The 12,022-nt window shown below is 39.3% G+C and overlaps 1 protein-coding gene across 2 annotated transcripts in view; it reads right to left on the reverse strand.

Annotated features, from left to right (window-relative positions):
• The window catches only part of INTS14 (integrator complex subunit 14), a 36,320-nt gene extending 24,390 nt beyond the window's left edge, over nucleotides 1-11,930 (reverse strand). The window contains exons 1-6 of one of the 2 annotated variants that reach the window (XM_061430116.1): nucleotides 11,630-11,930; nucleotides 7,209-7,483; nucleotides 5,735-5,842; nucleotides 2,027-2,182; nucleotides 598-716; nucleotides 19-161 (exon numbers count right to left, since the gene is read on the reverse strand). In XM_061430116.1, the coding sequence (XP_061286100.1) occupies nucleotides 19-161; nucleotides 598-716; nucleotides 2,027-2,182; nucleotides 5,735-5,842; nucleotides 7,209-7,430 (748 nt within the window). In that variant the 5' untranslated portion in view covers nucleotides 7,431-7,483; nucleotides 11,630-11,930. Of the gene's footprint in view, nucleotides 1-18; nucleotides 162-597; nucleotides 717-2,026; nucleotides 2,183-5,734; nucleotides 5,843-7,208; nucleotides 7,484-11,434 lie in introns of both variants that reach the window. The other variant, XM_061430115.1, reaches the window with a different exon arrangement.
• Nucleotides 11,931-12,022: the final 92 nt, after the last annotated feature.

Here is a 12,022-nt window from a genome sequence, read left to right on the forward strand (position 1 = left end):
TAAAAAAAAAAAAGTTACCTGTATTAATGACTTTAGGGATAGGATCAATTTCCTCATCTATTACAAAAGGTTCTGGCCTGGGGAAGACTTGCACGTCAGCGGTGAGGTGGCCGCACTTGAGGACAGCATGGAAGGGTGTATATGCCAGATCTATCAGCTTTCTAGAATATGATGGTTATTTGTTATAGGAACAGTAGTATGACACATGTACTTTTTTCCAAGGAAATTTTTTTTAAGATGTCAAGTTTGTTTTCCCTTCAAGTTTATTCCAAAGCTATGATCTATCTGACCATTTGTGAAACAACAAAATCTGATATTTTTGGTGAGGAAATTTCAATTCTGAAAAGCCCAAAAGCAAGTTCATCTTTGTCAATGTAAGGAAGTTGGTAACTATAGGCATTATAGATTTAGATATGCTTAATTTAAAAGGGAGTAAACTTTTAAAAGTCACTACTATCAGTCATAATATCTGAAAAATGTGCAACTTGGGGAAAATGAAATGACACAATTAGAAATAGTAAACTAGATATTATTGTTTGCTATCAAATTATAATAATAGATTGTAAGAAGGCAATAAAGTTCAATGTGTATACTCACCCAAACATAGACTGTACATTTTTCAAGCACAGGGGACCATCAATAGTAAAAATCTGCCCTTCACCATTGTTTAAATCTATAAGACGTTCAAGGCAATCCAAGGAATCAGTGCTCTGAAGCTAGAAAGCAAAACGACCCTTTTCAGTTCAGTCGCTCAGTCGTGTCCGACTCTTTGCGACCCCATGAATTGCAGCACGCCAGCCCTCCCTGTCCATCACAAACTCCTGGAGTTCACTCAGACTAAAGTGGCATAAAATGAGACATTATTATCAACACACCAAGGTCACATAAGGGAGATGATTTTTTTTCTTTAATCAATGTGAGAAGGAAAACAATTTTGACTCAAAGTTGCCAAAGAGGAATGTTATAGAAAATTATACCAGTAGAGCTATTTCATTTCAAGTAGCTTTGCAATGATTCAGAGGTGACTGCAGCTAGTATTCACAGACCATCTTCCATTCCAAATGTTTCTAACATCTTTTGGTAAAAACCATCATTATCTATATTTTACAGATAGAAAAACTGAGATGAAGAAAAATTAAATAACTTTCCAAACTAAATGGAAAATCAGGAAGTGGAGTTTAATAAAACATTCATCAGAGTAATGTTACTTTACAAAAAAAAAAAAAAAAAAAGCATATACTTCTGTCAACATTCCTAGCTTAATGGATGTTAAGAATTCCTAACTGAGGAAAACACTGACCACCAAAAAGAACATTTTGACTCTTCAGCATGTGAAGGATCTTTGTGGGAAGTAGGATGGATAACAACTCCTGCTATGTCTCTTGAGATAACACTGTGCTTTCAAAGAGCATTTGAGACAGAAAGTCTTTTCAAATATAATTAGTAATCAGTCTCAGCTGAAACAATGCAGGTCGGTGTGATAGTACAGGCATACCTCATTTATTGAGCTTCGCAGATACTGCTTTTTTTTAAAACAAATTGAAGGTTTGTGACAAACCAGTGTCAAGCAATTTTATTGGCCCCATCTTTCCAACAGCATTTACTCACTTTGTCTCTGTGTCACATTCTGGTAATTCTCCCAATATTTCAAACCCTCCACAAGCAGAAAGATTACAACTCGCTGAAGGCTCAGATGATGGTTACCATTCTTTGGCAATAAAATATTTTAAAAATAAGGTATGTAGATTTTTTTTAGACTTAATGCTATTGTACACTTAACAGACTACAGTACAGTATAAACAAAACTTTTATATGCACCTGGAAAGAAAGAAATTAATGCAAATCGCTTTATTGTGATTCCCGCTTCACTGCAATTCCCACTTTGTGGTGGTGGTCTGGAACATCCTGCAATATCTCTGAGGCATGCCTGTATACATAATGCAATATTACTGGAATATATTAAAAATTAAACTGAGTCCCAAAACATATCTAATCAAACTAAAAAGAACTTAGTACAAAGCATTACCTCCTCCAGATTCGCCATGCACATGATGTACAACTTAGATGGAAAAGGAAAAGGTAGTGGAAACCTGTTGCTCTCACCGCGTTGGTTGTGAGTAGCCAAGGAGTGCCGCAGAGACCCTCTACCGATGCCAAGACAGCCATCTGTCACCAGAACCACCTGTTTTCAAAGAGTGAGAGCAGCTTTGTCCATGAAATAACATATTTATTTAAGGCAGTCTCATTTGGCAATGTTTGCATTTCTCCCGAATTACATTTGCACTGAAAAATGTACCTTTGCAGGGATACAAGCAAAGATGTGAATAAATCTCAGTAACATTTTGTCGAGTGAAAGATTACACACATTTTATGATTCTATACATATATATATGGAAGTTCTAGAACAGGTGAAACAAAACTAAGATAAATCAAATAGGGAATGTAGGGAGATACTGGGTAGGAAGGGGCATGAGGAAACTGCAGGGTAATGGAAATGTTCTATAGCTTGACTGGAAGAGCAGTTACATAGGTGTATACATTTGTTAAAACTCAATAAACTGTACACTTAAGATCTATGGATTTTACTATATTTTACCTAATTAAACCTTTAAAGAAAAGCACCTACCTGTGAACACTTAAAAAAAGGACAAAACCACTCATAACCAATTCTTACTTAACTGTATTAAAACTAGAATCCTACTTCTCAGACGAGGAGTTGGCACCTAAGGCGCTGCTGTCAAAAATGGAATAAGGATTTACATGTGTCCTTAGGAGGTATCAGCACAGAAGTCTGAAGACTGATTCATGACACTTTATTTTCAAAGATGACAAACTTTATCTACCCCTGGTCAACTAAAATGACAACTCCTTTAAACATGTATTTATTTACCATATATAGACATGACTTTTAAAACGCATGATTTAAAAACTATTTATTTATTGGCTGCGCTGGGTCTTTGTTGCTGTGTGGGCTTTCTCTAGTTGTGGCGAGCAGGGGCTTCCCTTGCTGCAGAGCACAGGTTCTAGGTGTGAGTGCTTCAGTAGTTGTGGCACATGGGCCTGGTTGCTCAATGGCATGTGGGATGTTCCCAGACCAGGGATTGAACCGGTGTCCCCTGCACTGGCAGGGGAATTCTTATCCACTGTACTACCAGTGTGTATGTGCGCTCAGTCGTGTTAGACTCTGTGACCCCATGGACTGTAACCTGCCAGGCTCCTTTGTCCATGCAGTTTTCCAGGCAAGAACACTGGAGTGGGTTGCCATTCCCTCTTCCAGGGGATCTTTCAAACCTAGGGATTGAACCCACATCTCTTATGTCTCCTACATTGGCAGGTGGATTCTTCACCAACTGCACCACCTGGGAAGTCCTGAAATGCATTCTTAATCAACCTATAATGTTTAAAAGACTTCAAAACATACTAACAATGAAGGTTAGTTACAGATCATTTTCATTTTTCTCATTGCTTCCAAGTGATCTTGTGCAGGGTGGACTTTGCAAGCAATCCAGAGGAGGATTGTTTTTGCTCTCTAACCTAGTCTAGTAACTTGACAATAATAGGCCAGTAAGGCAGTATTAGGTGGTTGTACCATGTGAAGCGCCAAGATTCACATGTGCATGCATGCACATTCACTTATGTCTGACTCTTTACGACACCAAGGACTGTAGCCTGCCAAGCTCCCCTGTCCATGGGATTCTCCAGGCAAGAATACTGAAGTGAGTTGCCATTTCCTCCTCCAGGGGATCTTCCCTACCCAGGGATCGAACCCAGGTCTTCTGCATTGGCAGGATTCTTTACCACTGAGGCACCTGGGAAGCCCCTCAAGACTGGCACTTACTTCTAAAGCCCAAAAATGCTTAATAGAGGTCCCCTGGAGAGATGTCATCTCTTGGGAAGGCAGGCAACGCATATCCCTCTTTCAAGTACCAACAGCTGCTACCTAATTATTTACTTCCGCCACTAGCTTTTTCAGATGCTGTGTGATAATGAAATATTTTCTGTAATGTCCAAATGAAACAGACTTTACTCTAATGGACTATGTCTAACGAAGACGTAGTCCAGCTTTCTAAAAATTTGGCTAAAAATATTCCATATTAAAACAAATCCATTTGATAGTAACTGATTATAAAAAACAATCACTAATAACTTCCACTGTGTTTTGGACCTGGTTCACCCCAAAACTCACCAAGCAAGTCTAAGTGGATCCAGGCCCAGCTCCTTGCCCTCAGGGTACAGTATATCTCAAATTCAGATTCCTCCTTTTTGCAAAGGAAGAAGAAAACATTAAAAGGCAGAAGTCTGCATGGTGCATAAGGTCTGGCTCTTACATACTTTCTGAGTTTCTTCAAACACTGAAGAAGTAGCAAATGAAACTGTGTTATCTGCTAGCTTTCAGTTCAGAGGGTATTAACAACAAAACTTTACTTTTCATTATAGTTAGGAAGTTAGATAGTCTGTAATGTACCAAATAATTATGAAGTAAGGTGCCAAAGATTTTTATTTCTGAAAAGAAATAAAACGTATATATTGGCTTTTTTAGCAAGTGTCCATTAAAGTGATCTGATTTTAACCTTATTGTAGTAGGTCAGGGTCTTCACCAACTCATGACATCATACTCTATCAACAGGATGGTTTTACAGCAAGAAAAGAGAAAAAAGCTTAAAAAAAAAAAGCTGGGTTTACCGAGATACAATTTACATGCAGTAAAATTCACCCTTATTTGTATATAGTTCTACGAGTTCCAACAAGTGCATTCAGCGATGTAACCACTTTTACGATCAAGATACAGACCGGTTCCATCACTTCTCATATTCCTTCATGCTTTACTTAGGTCAACCCCTAATCTTTCCAATTGTAGATTGGGGTAGATTGTACACTATAGGCAGCTACAATCTTATATTTATTTAAAAAACAAATATCACTGATGCTGCTGACACTACTGAGGAATTCTGTATTTGACCCTATAGAAAAAATCATATACTATGGGCCACTGACTATTTCTATAAGCAAAGTTTACTGGAACAGAAACACATTCATTTATTTACTTAATATATATGGCTGTTTCTATGCTACAACAGAGCTGAGGAGCTGCCACAGACCTGCAAAGGCTAAAATACAGAAAGTTTCCTGACTCCTGTTGTAGACTATTATGATTTTCCTTGTGGCAACTTTACTGTTTTCTCCTTTAAAATAAACCACTTCTCAAAGTACCTCTTTATGGCAAATGTTCAATTGCTACAACTCTGCTCTGATTTGATGCTAACGTAGACCTACTGTGGACTCACGGGAAAGGGCAACTGATTTTATAACATTGATACACCTCACTTTTTAGACGAGTCAATAGTTGAGAAGGTTAAAAGTGTGCTGAATAAATGCTACACTGGAATAATGCAGACAGACTATATTGTACAGATGTTTACAATTCTATCACTCAGAATTATAATCATCCCTTCCAGAGAGTGTTCTAAAATTCCACTGCGAGCCCTCTGTATTTTATACAAATACCAGCTTTCAATAAGTCAATTTACTAGGAAGATGCTTTCCTTAACGCATAATTGTGCTGCTTTCTGAGTATACTGGTGTTGATTTGGTGTCTTCTTTTAAAAGATACCAATAGCATATAAGATAGTTTGTGGGAATTACAATGCATGCTGTGTTACAGCCTGAAGAAAACTGAAGCACCTCAGTGGTTAATGCTTTTAACTTAAGGCAAAGAAAAGAATTAAGCTTTTACCTGACAAGGAATTGCACCACCCCATTCTTGCTGAACGATATTGCAAACACCAACTAATGCAGACTCCAAGCAGGTTTTATCATAATCATCCATATTACTTAGTGCTTCCTGATTGAATGAAAGATAAAATTGTTCATTATTCTTTATTGTTTTCATTTGTTACTAGAAAAAAACATAAACTGTTCAAAGCATGAATGTCACACAGGGGGACATTGCATTTCCGAGAGCCCAAAGTACACTTTCTTAAAGAAAAATTGGTAAAACAGACTTCCTCAACTGTAAAGGATGGTAAAAAAGAGCTTCCCTTTATTTTGTTCTCTCATCAGGTGAGACTGAATAGCCCATCAAGTTCATATTTTTGTAAATGATCTTGACAGAATAGTTAAAATGAAAAATGTTTAAGCACATCAACAAAAATAATGCAAAACTTACTGAATACTATCACCACCTTAGGCATTTTACATGCATTTAATCATGATAACATGCTATAAGGTGTAGATGATTAACCTATTTTTAAAGTAAGGAAACTAAGGTACAAAATGAGTAGTAATTTTCCCAGGTCTTATGCCCACGTGGCAGAATCTAGATCTGAACCCAGTCAGTCAGACTCTAAGACTCCTGGTCTTAATCATCACTCTGCACTATCTATATAGCAACTCTTTACATTTCACACTACTAAACATCCAAGGTCCTCAGTTTACTTACTTATAAGAAATTCGGTGCAATGAAAAAAAAACAAACAAACTTTGAGTCACTTTTAAAAAAAGTGAGATAATAAGTGATTTAACAAAATTTTATTACTTATATTTAAAAAGCAAACTACACTGATCCTGATTTTCTAAACTGCCTAGCAATTATTAAATTGTTCATTTTAATTCCACAAACACTGACTGCTGCTCCCTATCCGCAAGGAACTGTGCGAGGCATTGTTGGAAATATTAATAATTTAGAGATGCTGCCAGAAAGTAAATTCTTTGGCATATCACAGACAAACCTTCGGAAGATAACACCGATCAATCAAAGTTTTAAAATGAGGATTTCTTGGCATCTGTAAATCAAAGGCTATTTGTTGGGGAGGAAATATACTCCTGAATTACTCTAGAATGAAGGCTTTTGTAAGGGCTATTTTTCATCTCAAGTTTATAGAAAAGTAGAAAATAGTAGTGTTGAACCTAAAGATCTTGAATCTCAGGGAACAAGTCACTACATTCTGAGATGCTCCCCTCCCACAGAGAATTTCAGAAAACCAAGAGAGGTGACTATGGCAACAACTCACAGCTCTAACTCAGAGCTCTAACAAAGGCTGAGGGCCTACTGGTTATAATCCTTGTTTTATAGTTATATTCAAAATAGTATACTCAGAGACTTATCATTAAGCAATTCCAGTTATAAATATTCAGTGCAGTATGATAACACTGCTTTCCTTCCTATAAATTTGGGCCCTGTACATATAATAACTCATTTCTTTTAGTACCTGTAGGGTGTTATAATCTCTTGTGAAGGGAACCATCAACTCCCAGAGGGATGAAAAAACCACCAGAGCTGTAAACTCAAGCTTGTAATTTGTGGCCATGTGCTCAAACAGCATTGTCAAACCATGGGCTGCCAGGTGCTTGCGCTGATATTCCTCGGACCCCTCGACAGACACAGGTCGGGTCATGGAAAGAGATACGTCCATTACCACCACTGTAGGCATGATGAAAGCGATCCCGGTATTCCCAATCCGAATAGAGAAGCTATAGAGAAATGCTTCAGAAAACAAACATGATTAGGTCTTTCATGTCATGGAAAAAAATGTGTTTTTTTCATCACGTGTGTGTGTGTGTTAGTCGCTCAGTCATGTCTGACTATTTGCAACTTTGTGGACCTGTCAGGCTCCTCTGTCCATGGAATTCTCCAGGCAATAATCTGGAGTGGGTTGCCATTTTCTTCTCCAGGGGATCTTCCCAATACAGGGATCGAACCTGGGTCTCCTGTGTTGCAGGCAGATTCTTTACTTTTCATCATAATTTTAACCAAACTTGCTAGAAATAATTGAAGGCAAACCCCATTAAGTTGAGGTAAGGGCAAATCTGCAGGGATGTCAGAGTAAGGGAAGCAAGCAGCTTCCCTGCTCTAGGTCCTCTGTATGAGGACCACTCCCAGAATCACCCACTAAATGGCCATAAATCAAGGAACATCTTAAGTTTCCTCTAGTAAAAATAAAATAAACAAAATATTAAATTCAAGTAGCCCCTGAGTTGAAGATTTTCAAATGTCATACAACTTAAAATAACAAACATTTCTACATGACCTCTCCAACACTTAATTTACTAAAGAACCTTTCTAGTCGTTCTAGACATTTCTAGACGTTTCTAGAACATTTCTAGTTGTGGTGTTTTTTGACAATCAACCATTTTTGGGGGCACCATCACTATCCTACTCAATACAGCAGTATTTGGGCAAATGTTTTCTGAATTATCTCGTTGCTTGATGTCCTCATTAAAAAAACTGAATGCAAAATATACAGTGAAAGGGCTAGAAAAGTTATAGTCCAAACTAGACAAAGCAGGAAATCATTAAGCATGGCAGAAGCAACCAATTGCCTCAGCAGTACTCATTATAGACACACCAGCAACGGTGTTTTAAATATGAAAGAAAAGAACAAAACGAAAGAATACGTATGACAGGGGGCTTCCCTGGTGGTTCTAGTGTTAAAGAATCCTCCTGCCAATGCAGGGGGACATGGGTTTGATCCCTGGTCTGGGAAGATGCCACATGCCCAGGGGCGACTAAGCCCATGCACTGCAGCTACTGAGCTGCAACTGCTGAGCCCATCGCAACTAGAGAAAGCCTGTGTACTGCAACAAAGACCCAGGACAGCCAACAATAAAGAAATAAAATAATAATAATAAAAAAGGATATGTGAGACAGCTGGCATTATCTCAGGAAACTGTATGAAAGCCAAAATGGAAAAAGGGAAAACAAAAAGCTCTTTAAAGTTATGAATTGAGAATCAGTATGAAGAAAACATTTCTGTACTCAGAAGTAGAAAAGTTTACAGATATATAGACTTGCTCTTGATGCTGCTACTCTATTATTAAGAAAACTACAGTCCAGTCACACAGTGAAATATCATATAGTTATAAATAAATGACACATGTCAAAATCAGACATATTTATATAAAGTATCAGCAACTGAGAAAAGCAGGTCATAGGACTATATGTATACACTGATTACAACTTCATAAAAATCATACTGCATATATTCAATTAGAAAAGTCTCAAGATGGACATAAATAAGTTAGAAATTTAATGTTCACTAATTTCTTTTTTTGGAACTTCCTTCAAAATACTGCATGTTTTAGTACAGTGTCCAAATGCAAATATGTGATATTCTCAAATTCTATTTGTAAAAAGGCTGTTGGGAATTCAAGGCTCACAAAATTAGGGCTCACAAAAACAATGTTATAAAGGGGGATCAGGGGCTCAGGTTAAGTAGGGAAAGCCTTTTTACCACATAATGGCCTAGATACATTTCAAATACAGTGACACCTCATGCATTCAATATCAATAAAGACTAAAAGAGATTACTCCTTCAGACTCAGAATTCCAAAATGTGTAACCATTTTGGTAGAAAAAATTAAAATGTGCATCCATAATCTGTGCCTCATTAAATAGTGTGCTAAACATAATTCATTCTGATTTAGCATCACAACTATAAACATGAATACTGCCCAGCGCACTGCTGCCCTGATGTTTTAATCTACACTACCATTCTTCCAAGTGTGTGCTGCAAAACACTGTCCTGGACGGATGCTCCAAGACAAATGAGTTCAGGGCTTATTAAAGATACTGAGGGCTTCCCTGGTGGCTCAGTGGTAAAGAATCCACCTGCCAAAGTGAGAGACATGGGTGCAAGCTCTGGTCTGGGCAGATCCCACACAACACGGAGCAACTAAGCTCGTGTGCTACAACTATTGAGCCTGTGCCCTAAAGCCAGGAACCGCAACTACTGAAGCCCATGTGCCCCAGAGTCTTGCTCTGCAACAAGAGAAGCCACCGTAATGAGAAGCCCTGGCACTGCAACAAAGGGGGCCCCCACTTGCTGCAACTAGAAAAAAGCCCACACAGTAACAAAGACCTAGCACAGCCAAAAATAAATAAGACACAGAAACTCTACAGCAAAGAATTCAGTTTAAGTTGCTAACTCTATATTTCCCATTTAATCCTTCTCTGATCATCAGTTAAGGTCCCATGGAACAAGTATTATGTAGAACAGACCCCGAAACATTGCCTTTTACTCAAGGGATCCATCCAGGCTGTTGTGTTTTGATGCCTCCTCTTTATAACTAATTTTTGGACCATCAATTTGCATTCTACTTGTCTCTGTAATCATCCTTCTTTGCAATTTTGGGCTTTTGGCGACTATGAGCTAGAAAGCCAGGTAATCCAGCTTGTTAAAACTGTGTCCAAAGTTAACAGGCTCAGAGTTTCTTTGAGAGTCAAATGCATGCACTGAGGTTTATCAACTGAGTACTATTTCATCTACTCATCTTTCCAGACCCTTTTTGGATCTCAGCTGTGTTATTCAAGAAGTGAGGTTCTGTGCAATCCTGGTTCAACTACACTACATTAGACCACAAGCTCAACAGGAGCAGGGGCAGTGTGAATTTTTGCCCATCAGTGTCTCTGAAGAACCTATCACATCAGAACCTCCCTCGTGGTCCAGTGGTTAAGATTCCCAGCTTCCACTGCAGGGGACCTGGGTTCAATCTCTGGTCAGGGAATTAAGATTCCACAGGCAATGTGGCAAAAAAAAAAAAAAAAAAAAAAGGAACAAAAGACTTTCCCACAATTGCCACATTGTATGTACTGGACAAAACTTGATAATTACTAGAGAACTACCTCTCAGCACCAGCTATAACATTAATTTTTGGCAAAACACATTACAAATTTTAACTCTGCACACCAGAAACACACTTCCTCCTCTCCTCCTTCATGCAGAGGTATCAGGAACTTCTATGCCTCTGCCTACACAGAGTTTATCCACCTCCTATGGTATTCCCACTCAAGCATAGAGGCCTTCATGAAAGTTACTGAAAGTTGGGGATGAGCAGTACTGACCTCATCTCTTAGAATGAGAATGAGAATCAGGGGACACAGATTTAGATCATATATAAGAAAGCATTTCCATCCAGCTCATGAAATCTGCTGTAAATCTGCTGTAATGGGTGACCACAGCCTGCAGTCTTGCCTTCTAGAAGGCACCTCTGGAGCTGGCTCTTTCTTCTGACTGATCGCATGTGTCCACCCCCAAACACACCTCCTTAACAAGAGCAGAGTCATAGGAAATCCATTCAGAACTCAGGTTGTAAGCACAGAAGTAAAAGATGGAAGTGAATATTCTTGAAGAATGGTTCACTCAAGCAGCCTAATTCTGATTAAAAGGAAAAAAATCCCTCCCCACACAGTCCAGCAATTCTGTGAAAACACGTTCTCTCTCTCGGGTTGATTCTTACCTTTCACCCCACGCCCACACTTGTCATAAGTACTGTTTACAAACAATGCTTAAGACAACTGGTAGCCTTCTTTTCTCCAGAACAGTCTACTCTTGAGAAAAGCTCTTAGCCCCTTGATGTGGCCATCTCCATCAGCTACATATTTTTAATTCTTACCAGAAGGAGACAATTAGTTTATTCATAAAGAACTGATTCTTACCGCTCTTAAGGCGTGATTCCACTCGAATTTCTAGGGATCCACTAACCTACTCTTAAGTTTCTCTGTTGGCCTGGCATCCCTTGCCCGGTTGAGTCCCCTCCACCTTTCTCAGTTACAACTTCACCTCTCAAGTGCCAACCTGGAAATACAGAACTCCTGCATTTGGATCGCGTCTGCTTCTGGTTGTGTTTTTACCTTAAAAATCACTCAAAAAACTTTGAGATCTAGAAGTCTCTCTTATGAGAAGAGGAGGCGAAGGGGGCCTGGGCAGGGGGCCGAAATGGTGTGCTTGTGCGGAGCTCCAGCGCCGCACAACGAAGAGAGGCGCAGAACTGGCACCCAGGCAGTAGAAAAGCCGGGCGTTGGCCCCGCGCTGTTCCCCGCCGCGGACCCCTTCTCCTGCAGCTCTAACAAGCAATCAAAAGCAGCCTAGGGACTCCGGCCTCCTCCACTGACCCCGTGCCCATCACCGACACAGTCCGTCCACAAAAACTTTCCGCCCGCTCGCAGCACCCGGAACTACAGGGCCGCGCGACGAAACGGAACTCAGCGCCCGGGATGCGCGAGGCGCTTGGGGCGGGGCTTTAA

Source organism: Bos javanicus, chromosome 10, assembly GCF_032452875.1.
Source record: "Bos javanicus breed banteng chromosome 10, ARS-OSU_banteng_1.0, whole genome shotgun sequence".
Taxonomy (NCBI): domain Eukaryota; kingdom Metazoa; phylum Chordata; class Mammalia; order Artiodactyla; family Bovidae; genus Bos; species Bos javanicus.